Here is a 17,342-nt window from a genome sequence, read left to right on the forward strand (position 1 = left end):
GATAGGGTTGATAGAAGGGATAGAGAAGATCCAACGGAGAGCATCGCGGTTCGTTACAGGATCATTTAGTAATCGCGAAAACGTTACAGAGATGATAGATAGACTCCAGTGGAAAACTCTGCAGGAAAGACGCTCAGTAGATCGGTACGGGGCTTTTGTTGAAGTTTCGAGAACATACCTTCACCGAGGAGTCAAGCAGTATATTGCTCCCTTCTACGTATATCTCGCGAAGAGACCATGAGAATAAAATCAGTGAGATTAGAGCCCACACAGAGGCATACCGACAATCTTACTTTCCACGAACAATACGAGACTGGAATAGAGGGGAGAACTTATAGAGGTACTCAAAGTACCCTCCGCCACACACAGTCAGGTGGCTGGCGGAGTATGGATGTAGATGTAGATGTAGATGTGTTTTAGTCAGCGCACGAGCAGCAGTACACAGCTTCTCCGAGGTAACGATGAAGTGGGCATTTTCTCGTACGACCATTTCACAAATGCACCGTGAATGTCAGGAATCTCGCAAAACATCAAATCTCCGACGTCGCTGCGGCCGGACAAATATCCTCAAGAAGGAGCCAACGACGACTGAAGAGAACCGTTCAGCGTGACAGAAGTGCAACCCTTTAGCAAATTCCTGCAGATTTCAATGCTGTGCCATCGACAAGTGTCAGCGTGCGAACCATTCAACGAGACATCATCCATATGGACTTCGGAACCGAAGGCCTACTCGTGTACCCTTGATGACTGCACGACACAAAGCTTCACGCCTCGCCTGCGCCCTTCAACACCGACATTGGACTATCGATGACTGGAACGTGTTGCGTGGTCGGACGAGTTTCGTTTCAAATTGTATCGAGCGGATGGACGTGTACGGGTATGGAGACAACCTCATGAATCCACAGACACTGCATGTCAGCAGGGGACTGTTCAAGCTGGTGGAGGCTCTGTAATGGTGTGGTACATGTCCAGTTGGTGTGATTTGGGACACCTGATACATATAGATACGACTCTGACAGGTGACACGTACATAAGCATTGTGTCTGATTACCTGCATCCATTCATTTCCATTGTGAATTCCGGCGGACTTGAGCAATTCCAGAAGGACATTATTGAGCATATCTGGGATGCCTTGCAACGTGCTATTCAGAAGAGATCTCCACCCCCTCGTACCCTTACGGACTTACGGACAGCCTGGCAGGATTCAGAGTGTCAGTTCCCTCCAGCACTACTTCAGACATTAGTCGAGTCCATGGTACGTCGTGTTGCGGCACTTCTGCGTGTTCGCGGAGGCCCGACACGATATTAGGCAGATGTACCAGATTTTATGTCTCTTCAGTTTATATACGTTGTGCTACAAAATAAGAAGGCCATTACTTTGAAACGCCGTCATTTTCTCCTATTGCGATGCATAAGTTCGAAATTTGGCTCAAATGTACATATGGCTTATGTTCAGAAAGTATCGCGAATTTTCAGTTTTCGAAAATAATTATATTTATTCACCTACTGTATATTACTGTTATCTCCTTCGAAATAGTCCCCATTGACGTTGATACATGCATGAATAAAATAGAAAAGAATCCCTGTTAGAGCCTTCAGTTCCGTAACACCCTCAGTGCCAACTGCGCGTCATTGTTCGGAACTTCAAATAGTCTCTGTACAGAAGCACTCATCCACCGATCCCTACTCGCCGGCAGAATAGGCAACCAATTCGTCGCCTCTCAGATTTCGCATACGGCAGGAGGATTGGATAGTTGCCTCTCCTGTTGGCAGGTAGGTATCGGAGGATGAATGTCTCTGTGCAGACACATTTTTAAAGTGCCTATACGCCAACAAAGGTGCACAGGTGTCGCCAAGGATGTTGCCGATCTGGGTGGTCTTGCCATTTTATTTACATGCACGTCACCGTTACACTACCTGTGCGTAAGCCCCAGGACGACACGAAATAGGAGGGATGAAAAACCCTTGCCTGCTTCGCATCACGCTCTAACTTCGTCGTATGGTTTTGAAAGGTCTCCAGTTGTTTCACGCTGTATACCAGAGCAAAAATTTTGATCACTCAAGTCACATTCAGTGGGGCTGGAACACCACGATGACCTTAGAGACGCGGTGAATCCTCCAGTGGATGCGAGATGTGTCAACAGTTGTCAATAACATCCTGTTGCATATCACATTGCAGAGTGTCGTTTGCGACCGAGAAACGTATGAAAATGTGCGCCCTAAGGGAAGGGGTGATTTCATTTACGCCCTTTGACACTTCCTGATGCTCTTTCGTGTCGATTCTGAGCAGCGGTATGCCAGAAATGATTTTCGCTCAGATATAAGAAAATTGCGTGATTTCACTGCCCGACGTCATGGTTCTGAACCCCGTCGAAGAGGCCTCGAAGGGTTGAGACGAACGTAATGGGAGGTGCTTTCCCACGGCGTGACACGTACACAATGTTGTTAGAATTGTGGTGAAATATGGTCCCAATATGACATCATTAAACCAACTACACCTCACATGACTTTCTGAGCTCTTCGTCTCTCTCTCTCTCTCTCTCTCTCTCTCTCTCTCTCTCTTTCTTTCTTTCTTTCCATATGTGTCGACACCTTGCTGTTTGAAGCGTCGCACAGCCCGAGGTTGACGTTGCAGAGCGCCACGATTTTCCACCATTACAGATGTATTTTGTAGGCACGTTCGCGCCAAATTTCGAACTTATGTGTTGCAATGGAAGAAAATGACGGGATTTCAAATAGTGACCCTTTAATCTTGTGTAATGTATGTACCTGCCGCGCCAAAGTCTGAGTGTCGTGCGTGGCTAATGTTGGTGCCATCTATTATGTAACATCTTGTTTTACCGTACGCCCGCCTCGTCATTTTAAATTTCAATTGTTGGTGTCATTGAATTACTGTCTTGCCTGCCCGTGAGTGGCAGCAGCAGCAGCAGTGCGTATCGATATTTGCCCTGCCGTATTATCTTTGCTCGACGTCTATTACTTCCCAGCCGTGCTGTGTCGTGGAGAGGGAGTTGGAACCTGGCAGTCGTGCAGTTGGAACGCGGCTGAAGTGAAGTCAGTTGGGACGCGGTAGAAGTTAAGGCGGGACGTAGCAGCAGTCGGGGACGGAGCGGCAGGGAGGTGCGGACAGCCAGTTTTCGCCGACCGCTCGTGACACAAGATAGACTGCCCGACGGACGGAGATTGGAGCCGGATCGACCGTTGGTCGGACGTTCAGTTGGTCGCCTCATTGGGCGACGTGTGTTAGGGCTTTTGACCGTTTCTGGGCCTCGTCGCTTGATCATCTTGCTGGACGTGGCTCGGTCTCCCCTGGTGCGGAGACGTCGTGGCCAAAGCGCAAAAGTTACTTCTGAATGATTGGATCCGAGTCAGTGTGCCCGGATCGCCTCGTCTCCCAGTTCCCGACGGACAGCGGACGCACATGGTTTGAGTGCCAATGACCTTGGTTGGTTGTTGGTTGGTTGGGTTGGGGAAGGAGACCAGACAGCGTGCTCATCGGCCTCATCGGATTAGGGAAGGATTGGGAAGGAAGGCGGCCGTGCCCTTTCAGAGGAACCATCCCGGCATTTGCCTGGAGTGATTTAGGGAAATCACGGAAAACCTAAATCAGGATGGCCGGACGCGGGATTGAACCGTCGTCCTCCCGAATGCGAGTCCAGTGTCTAACCATTGCGCCACCCTGCTCGGTTTGGTTGGTTGTTCAAAAGGCTCTGAGCACTATGGGACTTAACTTCTGTGGTCATCAGTCCCCTAGAACTTAGATCTACTTAAACCTAACTAACCTAAGGACATCACAAACACCCATGCCCGAGGCAGGATTCGAACCTGCGACCGCAGCGGTCGCGCGGTACCAGACTGTAGCGCGTAGAACCGCTCGGCCACTCCGGTCGGCCTGTTGGTTGTTGGTCGGTCGTCTGGTCAGACGATGTCTCTTTCGTCAGACGATGTCTCTTTCGTCACCGACCGTCCTTCGGGTTTGTGTGTGTTTCCGCCTGTGATTTGTTCTAGTTGCTCATGAGTGATTCGTTTTACGAGTGTTCGAGGTTATTGTGGCAGTGATTCGTGCAACACTGCGTACACTGTGTCAGTTCGACTGAGCAATGCCTTAAATGCTGTAATGGTGTCTGCGTACTGCAGTAGCCAGTTGGTCGGCTGCGACAGAGCAGCGAGCGAGTGAGTGTGTGTTTTCTTACCGTGTTGATTCTGTCCGCCACGGCATGCAGTTCCACAGCCGTTGCGATGTTCATGGATGTCAGTAGTTATTGTGCCTCGGCTGTCTGTCGGTTGGGTTGCCTTCCGATTTAGAGATTGTTGGTTAGGCTGCCTGTCTCGCGTAAACAGGCCTTAGTGTTACAATTCTAGGCCGACCCCTGGAAACTTCTGAGCGCCGTTCCGTGTCTGTTACATAGGAACTTCCCTGTTTGAGCTTGAGTTATTTGGTTGATGTGTGGCCTTCAGCCGAGTTTTTATATGTCCTGAATTAATGTTCCTGTCTTGCCCTTTAGACATAATATCGTCATTAGTTATATGTGGCTTTCAGCCGAATTTTACATCAAATCTTTTAAGGCCTTAATCCGTTAAATTATTGTGTTGGTGTGTGGCCTTAAGCCGAGTATTAATATCTCTTAAATTAATCTCCTTGTCTTGCAATTAAGGCATGAGTTGTTATTCTATATTTTATATGAAATGTTTTAAGATAAGTCCTTCTACCTATTGATTGAAACTCCTCATATTGCTTAATATGCGACCTTCAGCCTAGTTCCATTAAAAATTAAATTGCTAAGGCCTTCCGCCGATTAGATCGAAGATTTAGAAAATATTCTTGAATGAAACCTCCAGAAGAATCTTGTGTTTCAATTTTGCTGAGGCCTTGTGTCTTGGATTTTGAATGTGGCCTCCAGCCGATCTAAAGTTAATCAAAGGTTGTCGATTAAGGTTTTGAGTGTTTTGCATCCTTGCTGTAATATTGTGTGTTGGTAAATAAAGTTTGTATGTTGAGTGCAACTGACAGGAACTCATTTTGGCCCCTTTCCACAACCTAATCCGCTCTGTCCTGCTAGCCCAGGCATTTCAGTCTGAGGACTTTCCCTCTGTTAATTACCGGCGTGCTTATCCCCTTGCCACCACCACGGGTTTCCAATATCAGTTCACCTTCAGGCTTTCTTTTCCCATGTTGAAACTATGGGAACGTCTGTGAATTTTTATTGGTCCTGTGAACAAGCAGGCATAGCAGCTCTTCTGCACAGCGAGAACCTGCGTGTCAGCGAACTTTGTTATGTGATCGCTCTCACACAGGGCGTCCTCTGTCACGGCCGACAAGTAGAGAAATCGGCTGTGGAGGAGCATTCACTGTGTGTTAATGTACCAACTTGTAATTTGCTTGTAATGATACACACAGTGCAATTTGGAATTTCGTTATCCTACCGGCTACACCTTGGCTGCCAGCTTCGTTCCCAGTTGAGTTCAAATTATTGACAACAAGAGAGAGTTTTTCGAATCCGAGCGTAGTCATAAATTGTATAAGACACTGGATTGACATTTGTGACTAGCGTAGTTTATACCCCTGTCCGAGCATACTGCTTATTTTTGTCTTATTTCAGCTAAATCACTACAAGCGAATTCTTTAACAGTTCCTGCAATGAAGCCACGGTCAGTTTCCATTCCCACCTGTGTTGACGTGAGTTAGTTCTCCGACTGTAATGACGTAGACATCGGCGGTGCGTTAAATACTGTCCTTTATTTCGCCTTATTTGAAAAACTGACTGTATGCGTATCCATGCGACACTGTAGGTACAACGACCTTATCTTCTCACAACAGTCCTCTGTGCCTAAATCGAGCATTTGGTAGATTGCCCATTATTTTCTTTGTGTAGGATACTGTCCAACAAAGGTGGATTATAAATATTCCTCCTCTCTCCGGCAGTTACTTGTTGAGGTGAGACACATGGGGCAATATATTACTCACCACATGAACCATTAAAGCGTGGACGATAATTTTAAGCCGCTAGACGGACATTAACTTCGTATACATTTTGGTCCCCTTAAAGCGCGGAAGAGGGGAACTGTGTTACAGAGTATACCAGTGCCCGCGCTACATGCAAAACTGTTTGCCTGTTTTCTGCATAGTATTCTAATTGCGTTTCGTATCGACAGAAAACACAAAACACGCAAGTCTTGTCTTTTGGTTCGGAACATCCTCGGGGATGCTGGTTAGAAAGATAGTCTCACGGGCCTTGTAGGAAATATTCGAGATTAGACGAATTACGGACTGCGAATATCATCGTAAAACGCATCGTAAAACGTTCCTACCCCTCCCGCTCCCTCAAACCTTAGCTGTACACCAGAAAGGATGAAGCGAGAGAGATACCGTGTTACGTCCCATTCAGTTGCAACGGAATAAACTGGATATTTAATGCCCCATCGACGGTGGTGTCAATAGGTATGAGATGGAATCTCGGACGGGTTAACGGTGGGGAAAGATATCGGCCGTTATGGTGTTTAAATAACCACACCAGTATTCACGTCAGGTTATTTCAGATAACAGTGGAAAATCTAGCAAGGTGGACTGTCATCTAAAAGCCGCGTCTTACGACTGATGATTAATTCTCTTAAACACACTCACCTCCACGCCACGTACTGTGCTCTCAGTGAGGTTTGCTAATTCTCTGTCAGCTTGTTGAGGGCCAAATAGTGGTGCTGTTTTATCTGCAAAGAGTTTTTTCATTCTGTGGTTTGTAACTGTCACCATGTTAGTCGAACTCGTCAGTTTGAATTGCCGGACTAGCGCCCTTTGGAGACTTAGTATGACAGACTAGGGCCTAATTGCTTTTTATGATTATTTCCAGAAAAAAATTTTCACTTTGCATAGATGTTTAAGCGGTACGTATAGGAGAAGAACGAATACGGACACGGGGGAAGAGAAATCCGAAATTCTTTCAGGCAGAAGGTACAGGCCCAGCAAATAGAACGCCGGCGAGGTATCGAACAAAATCGACAGGATGTTGGCTCGACTTAACATCCGTCCACCTCAGGAAAAGAGTGCATTATTCAGTACGGTGAAAGATGGTTTGGGGCTCCGTAAACTGGCTGTCTGACACATTCTGTTCTAATGCGCTAAGGCATACATCGGCCAGACAGTGGGGACAGTCAATGAACGTGCCAGGAATGCAGGTGAATTCGAGCAACCAACAAAATCTGCGATTTCGGGACCACTACATAGCCGTAAGGGACTCAATAAATATGAAGAAATGGGAGTACAGAGACAGACCTCGTCGTATCGGATCGCTTTCTAAAGAAGGCTGTTGAAGAACGAGTGGCCGACAGGCTGGTCAACAGGGACAGTGATTTCACTCTCAGTAAAGCGTGGCACCCAGTGCTCAGCCATCCGAAGTCTCAACGACGGCCGAGAGCGACTTTTACGCGCCCGAGCGATGCGGCAAGAGCACTCTGGGACCGGCGTTTGCGCCCACCATCTCCTGCCTCCCCCACTCCCTCCACCATCCCACCACCACCACCACCACCACCACCACCACCCCCACCACCATGACGTGCGGCCTGGTAGTGAGGGAACAGGTGTTGAGCATTAAGAGTATAATGAAGGAGGCGCGATGTAATGAAAAAGCCCATTGTACAGGTATGACCTGAAGGCAAGGTACACTGTCGATATATCGTGTTTCGGAAGCGTCTACACCCGACTGAACACTCAAGAGCAATACAAACAGTTTATTAATTCATTTATTTATGCATTTCTTTCACGTGAACCACCATCACCAATGCTGCCAACACGATGCTTGATATTGGTCGACACAAATAACAGAAATGATAATGAGATTGAAATAACAATATACTGCTAGGCCTCACCAACGGCAGTATTTTGCGAGCTTGACGTTGACGAATCGTAATCTGAACTTCTCACAGTAGAACTGACAGCATTCATTACGTTAGATACCATTGAACGAACTACGCAATGCACTCCGGTGACCATTCTATAGCCGCGCGGAGAAGCCCCGCGGTTAGAGGCGCCATGTAACTGATTGCGTGGCCGCCCCCGCCGGAGGTTCGAGTCCCCCCTCGGGCATGGGTGTGTGTGTTATTCTTAGCGTAAGTTAGTTTAAGTAATATGTAAGTCTAGGGACCAATGACCTCAGAAGTTCGGTCCCTTAGGAATTCACACACATTTGAACCATTCTACACGTCGCTGAGAATTCCAGCTGTAATCATTCACATAACAATCGATGGTGTGCACGTCTATGTATTACATTGACCTACGATTATGTCTTCTGGGTGCTTAACTTCTTTTGTCGGTCAGTGCATATCCATAATTAAGGATTCTATGTTGTTTTATTTAGTGGGTGAATATAATGGTACGAAAACCAACATTCTTAACAGCATATACCAGCGATACAGACAGCATTATTAAACAAATAATGGCAACGTTATACATTTACAATTAATGCTCATCTTCGGTGTAGAAAGTAAGACTTCAGCATTTTGTAATTGTTTCAGTGTTACAAAAATCAAAACAAGACGTTCATATAAGTGCTTGTGCGAATTAATTGTGTGTTAGAATTTCCATTTTAGACTTAATTCACGTATTTAATATTCGAATTTCATCCCAGTTCAGCAGCTTTGACATAATCAAAAAATCAGTGTGTTTACTCTGTCCTTCAAGCTTTTCAATGAGATATAAATGATTGAAATCTAATAACTAAACATAAATATGCTACTTTTGAAGTTAGGCGTTTCATCATAGTATATATCGATTTGATTTTTTAGCAATCCGTTGACTTTTTGGATTTATACAAGAGACGTGGTCGTTGCCAAAGTAAATCGAATATTAGCCACAACTGAATTCCTTCTCAAGATATTAGCTTTCAGGTATATACATGTCAAAGAGATGATTGTGATTACTGTTCGTCTGAAAGTTTTCTTGCCTTTGTCAATCCGTGAGAACAGAAATTGAACATATACTACTGGCCATTAAAATTGCTACATCAACAAGAAATGCAGATAATAAACGGGTATTCATTGGACAAATATATTATACTAGAACTGACATGAGATTACAATTCCACGCAATTTGGGTGCATAGATCCTGAGAAACCAATACCCAGACCAACCACCTCTGGCAGTAATAACGGCCTTTATACACCTGGGCATTGAGTCAAACAGAGCTTGGATTGCGTGTATAGGTACAGCTGCTCACGCAGCTTCAACACGATATCACAGTTCATCAAGAGTAGTGACTGGCGTATTGTGACGAGCCAGTTGCTCGGCCACCATTGACTAGACGTTTTCAATTGGTGAGAGACAGGAGAATATGCTGACCAGGGCAGCAGTCGAACATTTTCTGTATCCAGAAATCCCCATACAGGACCTGCAACATGCGGTCGTGCATTATCCTGCTGAAATGTAAGGTTTCGCAGGGATCGAATGAAGGGTAGAGCCACGGGTCGTAACACATCTGAAATGTAACGTCCACTGTTCAAAGTGCCGTCAATGCGAACAAGAGGTGACCGAGACATGTAACCAATGGCACCCCATACCATCACGCCGGATGATACGCCAGTATAACGATGACGAATACACGCTTCCAATGTGCGTTCACCGCGATGTTGCCAAACACAGATCCGACCATCATGATGCTGTAAATAGTACCGGGATTCGTTCGAAAAAATGACGTTTTGCCATTCGTGCACCCAGTTTCGTCGTTGAGTACACCATCGCAGGCCCTCCTGTCTGTGATGCAGCGTCAAGGGTAACCGCAGCCATGGCCTCCGAGCTGATAATCCATGCTGCTGCAAACGTCGTCGAACTGTTCGTGCAGATGGTTCTTGTCTTGCAGACGTCCCCATCTCTTGACTCAGGGATCGAGACGTGGCTGCACGATCCGTTACAGCCATGCGGATAAGATGCCTGTCATCTCGACTGCTGAGTGATACGAGGCCGTTGGGATCCAGCACGGCGTTCCATATTACCCTCCTGAACCCACCGATTTCATATTCTGCTAACAGGCATTGGATCTCGACCAACGTGAACAGCAATGTCGCGATAGGATAAACCACAATCGCGATAGGCTACAATCCGACGTTTATCAAAGTCGGAGACGTGCTGGTACGCATTTCTTCTCCTTACACGAGGCATCACAACAACGTTTCACCAGGCAACGCCGGTCAACTGCTGTTTGTGTATGAGAAATTGGTTGGAAACTTTCCTCAGGTCAGCACGTTGTAGGTGTCGCCACCGGCGCCAACCTTGTGTGAATGCTCTGAAACGCTAATCATTTGCATATCACAGCATCCTCTTCCTGTAGGTTAAATTTCTTGTCTGTAGCACGTCTTCTTCGTGGTGTAGTAATTTTAATGGCCAGTAGTGTAATTAAGTTATGTAAGTGTAATTACCAAAGACAGTATTGTGATATGTGTTTTTAGATTTTCATTTTTTATTTGCCGACATTTGAGTCTGTAAAACTGACTGCAGTACTCATTACACAGTCCGCTTCAGTATTGTAGTATCTGAAACGTAACCTACAACTGTATTGTAGTATCCGACTCACAACCTATTTCTGTATTGTAGTATCCAATAAACAGCCTACTTCAGTGTTTTAGTATCCAATAGGGAATCTAAAACGTTATAGTATTCAGAAATGTTCATTACCTACTCAAAACCATTTGAAAATGCCAAAAACCTGAAAAGACACTCTATAAATCTGAAAGTAAACATGTATCGGATGCTGTACTAATTCAGGGTATCGATCTCTATATTATAATAGAGGCAGTTACATTTCAACCCGCCAGGATAGCCGAGAGCGCTAACGCGCTGCTTCCTGGACTCGGGTAGGCGCGCCGGCTCCAGATCGAATCCGCCCGGCAGATTAACGACGAGAGCCGGTGTGCCGGCCAGCCTGGATGTGGTTTTTAGGTGGTTTTCCACATCCCGCTAAGTGAATACCGGGTTGGTCCCCACGTTCCGCCTCAGTTACACGCGTCGCAGACATTTGTAACACGTCCGCACTATTTCACGATTTACACTAGACGCAGACAGTTGGGGTACACTGAATCCGTCCTGGGAGGTATGGGGTGGCGGCAGGAAGGGCATCCGGCCATCCCTAACACTAACCTTGCCAAATCCGTTGTAACCACGCCGACCCTGCGATCGCTGCGGGACTATGGCGTAAGCGAAAGAAAGAAAGAGGCAGTTACGCTTCAATAGGTCCGACGGCGAAATTAGATAATTTCCGTACCGAGTCGTCTTTGGCTGGAAGAAGGACCGGAAAATGAGAGTGTACACCGTACACTGACTTGGGAAGTGCAGTTGTAGGTGTAGCCATGAGAAACAGTTAGAGTGTATAAAGAGCGTGTTCCGACGGCTGGCTGACTAGTGCTTTTCTTGTCCACAGCGTGCGACTGCCACCCGATCGGGGCGTCGGGCAAGACGTGCAACCAGACGACGGGACAGTGCCCCTGCAAGGACGGCGTGACCGGCGTCACCTGCAACCGCTGCGCCAAGGGCTACCAACAGAGCCGGTCGCACATCGCGCCCTGCATCAGTGAGTACTCTCCTCGCAGATCCTGCTGCTACATGTTTGTCCAATAATGCATGCGAGTGTGTCACAGCAGGAAATCATGTCTCGATCCTGCCTCCCATTGAAATTGTGTGTCCCGTTGGTGCAATGTCTCTTGCTAAATCTTGGTTTAAGAAGCAGTCTTCTCTTCTTCTTCTTCTAGCAACGCCAACAAGACACATACTGTTCATCATTCCTATTTTGTTTACATGGTGCCATAGACCAAAGTAATGAGAATTAATCGCAAAGATTTTTACCTCCGGACAAAACTACTCCATCCCATAAAAATTCCATTGTTGTTGTTGGTGGTGGTGGTCGTGGTGGTCGTGGTGGTGGTGGTGGTGGTGGTGGTGGTGGTGGTGGTGGTGGTAGTGGTAGTGGTGGTGATTCCTACTGAACCGGTATACTGTATTCATCCCTTGCTATTCCTCTATAATTCTTCTCCCCACACTTCCCTCCAATACTGAATTTATTAACCTATCCTTTCTTTTAGCCACGTTGTGCCACATATTTTTCTCGCCAGTTTTGCTCAGTAACTCATTATTAATAAGTTTACGTTAATTTACGTCTATGGTCACGAACTTTTTGCCGGCCGAATGGCCGAGCGGTTCTAGGAAACTTATTATGTATACGGGTCACCGCTATTTTCGCGACGATGTCGCAGATTGTGAAACTCATCATTAGTTGCGCTGTCTACCCATCTAACCTTCAGCATTTTTCTGTGGTGCCACGTTTCCAAAGCTTCTATTCTCTTCTTGTCTCAATTGCTAATCGTCCACGTTTCACTTCCGCACAAGGCTACGCTCTAGAAAAACGTCTTCAAAAAATACTTCTCATCATTCAAGTTTATATTTTGTGCTTACAGATGTCTCTTATTCAGAATCGACTTCTTGCCATTTCCAGTCTACATTTTGTATCCTCTCTACTTAGGCCAATAGTTATTTTACTGCCCAAATAACTCAACCCATCTATTAGTTTTAGTCTCTCATTTCCTAAGCCATTTTTTTTAGAATGGCTTGATGTAGTTCGTCTACATTCCATTATGCTTGTGATCTTCGTGTTCACCTTGCATTCTCCTTTCAAGGCACTGTCCATTCCGTTCAACTGTTCCCCCAAGTCTTTCGCTACCCCTGACGGAATTGCAATGTAATCGACAAATCTCAAAGGTTTTATTTCTTCTCACTGAACTTGAATTCCTTCTCCAAAGACCGCCTTGCGTGATCCTACTTTTCTCTGAACACAAACTGATCTTCCCCGAGGTAAGCTTGTAGCAGTTGTTTGTTTTCTCTTTTCCTCATTACAAAATGAAAACAAAATCCGTTGGCTGCACTTTAGATTTTAATTTAAGTTACATACGATATATTATATTGTGAAATTCCTTTCGTAATGTAAATCGTACACGAGAACAGCACTTGAAACATTGGGGGGGGGAGAGGGGTTTGGTCCAAAAATATGCCGTATTGCACTGGTATTTTCTGAGTATGTTTGCGCACTATAACCTGCGTTCGGTAGTTTTAGAGTTATCTTCCTTTCCTTTTGTTTTGCGACTGGTGGAGTGGACTCCGGTCTTTATTTCTATGTTCCATAGGACGACTCTGGTGCGGATGGTGCTATCCTTCAGTAATAATTACACGTACGTGACACTTTGATAAATTACTCCAGCAATATCATCACTGCTAATCCAGTGGAATATACTAAAATTTTACCAGTTGTTTTATTGGTTTTTATTGTTGCAGTTTACGTTCTTCATCACAAAATGTGTACTGCTCTTATTTATAGAGGATTCTTAGCTACAGGCACATGTGAAGATGTAATTAGTTGCTGTATGTAACTAACAATAAGAGAATTCTCATGGGCAGTCAGTGGAATTTATGTTCGTGTTATAACGTAATACAATACTGCTCGACCGCATTCAGGATCCACCACCTCGAGATAGTATGGCCAAATACATCTCATTACATTTAGTCCTTGACTCTATTTTTTGCAAAAGAAGTCGATTTAAGAGGAACTACGCTGTACGCAACATCAATACACGAGACAGACATAATTTCAAAGCCATTTATTCCCAGATTTGTTATTTCTGGCAGTGTAGCGGTCCGGAAACGTCGGTGGCGCTCCAGGCTAATCTCATAATGTAATAATGCTGAATCCTGTAGCCTCTTCAACCTATCTGCTGTAGTCAAGCCCTGATCCTCCTCTATAATTTTTACTGCTCCATCTCCCCTCCATTAAAAAACCGACGAGTCCTTGTTGCATCAGGATGTGTTATATCATTCGATTCAGTATTTTCTTATTTTTTACTCAATCTATGCATCTGATGATCATCATTCTTTTGTAAGAGCGTATTTCAAATGCCCAGATTACGGTTTGTATTCTGCACCGTAAAGCAAGAAATGGCGAGTCCCTGCATATTTAACAAGCATTTAAAGATATGTCTTAATCACTATTTGTACATACTGTATCATTACCTAGTCTGAACGAAATGAAAACACCTGTTAATAGCGTTGTCAGGTAATACAATATTCCTCGTAAATACGCTCCTCTTCCCACAGCATGCATGTAACCGATATTGTTTGTCAATTGTCAGTGTGCGTAGGCAATTACTGAGCAATCTGTAGTAGATAAACAGCGGTATTTTAGGATAAGCCGCATAAAATTTAGGTTATTCTGCAGTAGGAATATCTTGATGTATTTCCGTGTGCTGGATGCTTAGGCTGAGTCCGCAACTGTAAAACCAATTTTGTAACGGAAGAAGATTAAACAGAGATCAATCGCAGACCGCTATCGGAAATTAATATTTTCATTATGAGTGCTGTATGATGGGCCAGAACAAGTTATTTTAGTAGAATTAATAGGCATATTAAGTTGTTTTAGTCCACTATATATCCAAAACCTGTCTGCGAATGAAGTTCAAAGAAAAATTGTAACTATTCGGTGGATCTTGCTCCCCTGCAAAGTCATACTACCTCTTTCCTAATTTTATTACTTTCTTTCGTAGCCTGAGCTTAATTTTGTTATGCTTCCTTTGTAATGTTGCAGTTATCATACGTTGCCTGTTTTGACTGTGTCTAGAACAGATCTTTGAAAAAGTAATGAATAAGGAAGGGCTTATTCTTAATATATTGTCGTATAGCAATAAAATTTCCAGATGGACGTCATGATTTATTGTCTTGGCAAAAGAGAGACACGATTTTGAATACTGTGTCCTTCTTTACAGAAATACCGCGAGTGGCCGCCACGCAGATCTCTACTGGCAGTGAAGAGAGTGGCGGTGGTGCCTCCACCAGCGGAAGAGGTGAGTACATATATAAATGGAAAATGGAAATGCCTTGTGGCTAGGGCCTACCGTCGGGTAGACCGTTCTCCTCGCGCAAGTCTTTCGAGTTGACGCCACTTCGATGACTTACGTGTCGATGGGAATGAAATGATGATGATAAGGACAACACAACACCCAGTCCCTGAGCGGAGAAAATATCCGTCTAAGCCGGGAATCGAACCCGGACCGTTAGATATGACATTCCGTCGTGCTGACCTCGCAGCTACCAGGGACGGACAGTATATATATATATACACGAGGGTTGAATGAAAAGTAATGTCTTCACCTTCGTTAAGTGGGTTTTGATGAGAATATTTTAATAAATCAAACGTAGAAATAATCCTTAGAATGTGATCTTTTATTACCACTATTCACTTTTCCACATAATCACCAGCCAATTGGATAAATTTCTGCCCTATAATGAACAAGTTTAGTGAAGCCGTCACGTAAGAAGTCGACACTCTGATTCTGCAACCACAGTCTCACAGTTCTCTCAACGTCTTCATCAGAAGCATAATGATGCCCCGCAGATCGTCTTTCATTGTCGCGAACAGATTCAAGCCAGACAGTGCTAAATCTGGACTGTATGGAGGATGCCGTACGGTGATGAGATTCAGTGAGTGTATGGTTTGGCATTGTCATGCTGCAGGAAAACATTTCACTTTTCCCTTCGGACCCTCGTTAGCCGTCGTTTCATAGTTCGTAGCGTTGTGATGTAACACTCTGAATTCATTGTTGCTCCACGATCAAGGAAATCAACATAGATAACACCATCTACGCCGCGCGGGATTAGCCGAGCGGTCTCAGGCGCTGCAGTCATGGACTGTGCGGCTGGTGCCGGTGAAGGTTCGAGTCCTCCCTCGGGCATGGGTGTGTGTGTTTGTCCTTAGGATGATTTAGGTTAAGTAGTGTGTAAGCTTAGGGACTGATGACCTTAGCAGTTAAGTCCCATAAGATTACAAACACATTTTGAACACCATCTGCGCCTCAGAACACTGTGGCCATAATTTTTCCAGCTGAGGGCTGCGTCTTGAATTTCTTTTTCTGGGGCGAGTCTTTGCGTCGATATTCCACAGACCGACGCTTCGTCTCTTGTCACAGCTGAAGGGAGAAAGTGGTCACCTTCATTCTCGTAACGATAGAGGACACCCTGGCACTTAAAGTCAGGCAGGTGCGATTTGCAGGTCTCGGTGTCATTGAGTTCGTAGCCACTTCGACCAATCCAGGTGAATGCGACCTAGTGTGTTCATGTGTATGCCCGGAGTTACGGTAGCCATCCTTGCACAGTTCCATTTTTATGGAGACGTTGAAATGGCAGATTCCCATAGTCTGCAAAAAACTGTAGTTAATATTACAAGCTGTTATGTCTCTTTTTTAAGAAATGGTATACGAAGGAGACTACAAGTGTACATTCCTAGAAGAGACGGCAACCATATTACTGGTTCAAATGGCTCTCAGCGCTGTGGGACTTACCATCTGAGGTCATCAGTCCCCTAGAACTTAGAATTACTTAAAGCTAACTAACCTAAGGACATCACACACATCCATGCCCGAGGCAGGATTCGAACCGGCGACCGTAGCAGTCGCGCTGTTCCGGACTGAAGCGCCTAGAACCTGCTCGGCCACACCGACCATATTACTTGCTCCCCGTTCATCTGACGAAATGACCATAATGGGGAAAATTAGAGAAACAAGACTTCATACAGAGGCTTACAGATAGTAGTTCCCACGCAACGATTACGAACTGAACAGGGGAGGGGGGAAATGGTAGTTGAACGAAAACCCTCTGCCACATACGGTAGAAGGGCTTAAATATCATTGATATAGATGTACGGGAAGTAATTAAGTATTCAATACGCTCACTAACACGGGGACGTATCCAATATGTGTTCGTGAGTTAAGGGTAGCCATTAATTGAATAATCGCCCCGCAACAAACAGCTGAAGTTCGATTACTTTGCAGGAATGAAGTGAAGATAAATACTCTTCTTATTATTTAAATCCTGTAGACGTCCGATATAAAATTCCAGCAGGCACCGTTTGTCCCGAATGCACCTCTCCAACACTATAGCTGCTGTTTAACGCAGTTTGCTAAGAGCTCGCAAATAACCTGTTTATTTCGGAAGAAGCGGAGCCGATGGCGGTAGGGGCGGAGACGCCGGCTTCCAAATGCCGGCGCACCGCGAGATGAGTGTTTAGAATTGCTTCCTGCGCCGGAAATTTGCTGCCTCCTGGGCTCTGCGCCGAAATGGCCCCGCAATTCCCGTTTCCTCGGTCGTCTATCGGGGATTGTCGAGGATTATGGAGGATGGAGGGGCAGGCACCCTGTTTGCTCACCGCTCCCTTACTCAGGCGCCGCGGCCGGGAGGGGGGATACAAATTGTTTTCTCAGGAAGTGGTAATTCCATTTCACATAAACCGTCGACCTGCCGTAACCGCAGCTAGTCTCTAGATGTGCACAGTG

At 45.4% G+C, this 17,342-nt stretch overlaps 1 protein-coding gene across 1 annotated transcript in view; it reads left to right on the forward strand.

The window, feature by feature from the left end:
• LOC126175049 (netrin-3-like) overlaps positions 1 to 17,342 on the forward strand; it is a 455,725-nt gene that overhangs the window by 329,386 nt on the left and 108,997 nt on the right. Inside the window, exons 2-3 of the mRNA XM_049921560.1 lie at positions 11,399 to 11,548; positions 14,781 to 14,858. Coding sequence (XP_049777517.1) covers positions 11,399 to 11,548; positions 14,781 to 14,858 — 228 coding nt within the window. The remainder of the gene's footprint in view (positions 1 to 11,398; positions 11,549 to 14,780; positions 14,859 to 17,342) is intronic.

This window comes from Schistocerca cancellata, chromosome 3, assembly GCF_023864275.1.
Source record: "Schistocerca cancellata isolate TAMUIC-IGC-003103 chromosome 3, iqSchCanc2.1, whole genome shotgun sequence".
Lineage (NCBI taxonomy): Eukaryota > Metazoa > Arthropoda > Insecta > Orthoptera > Acrididae > Schistocerca > Schistocerca cancellata.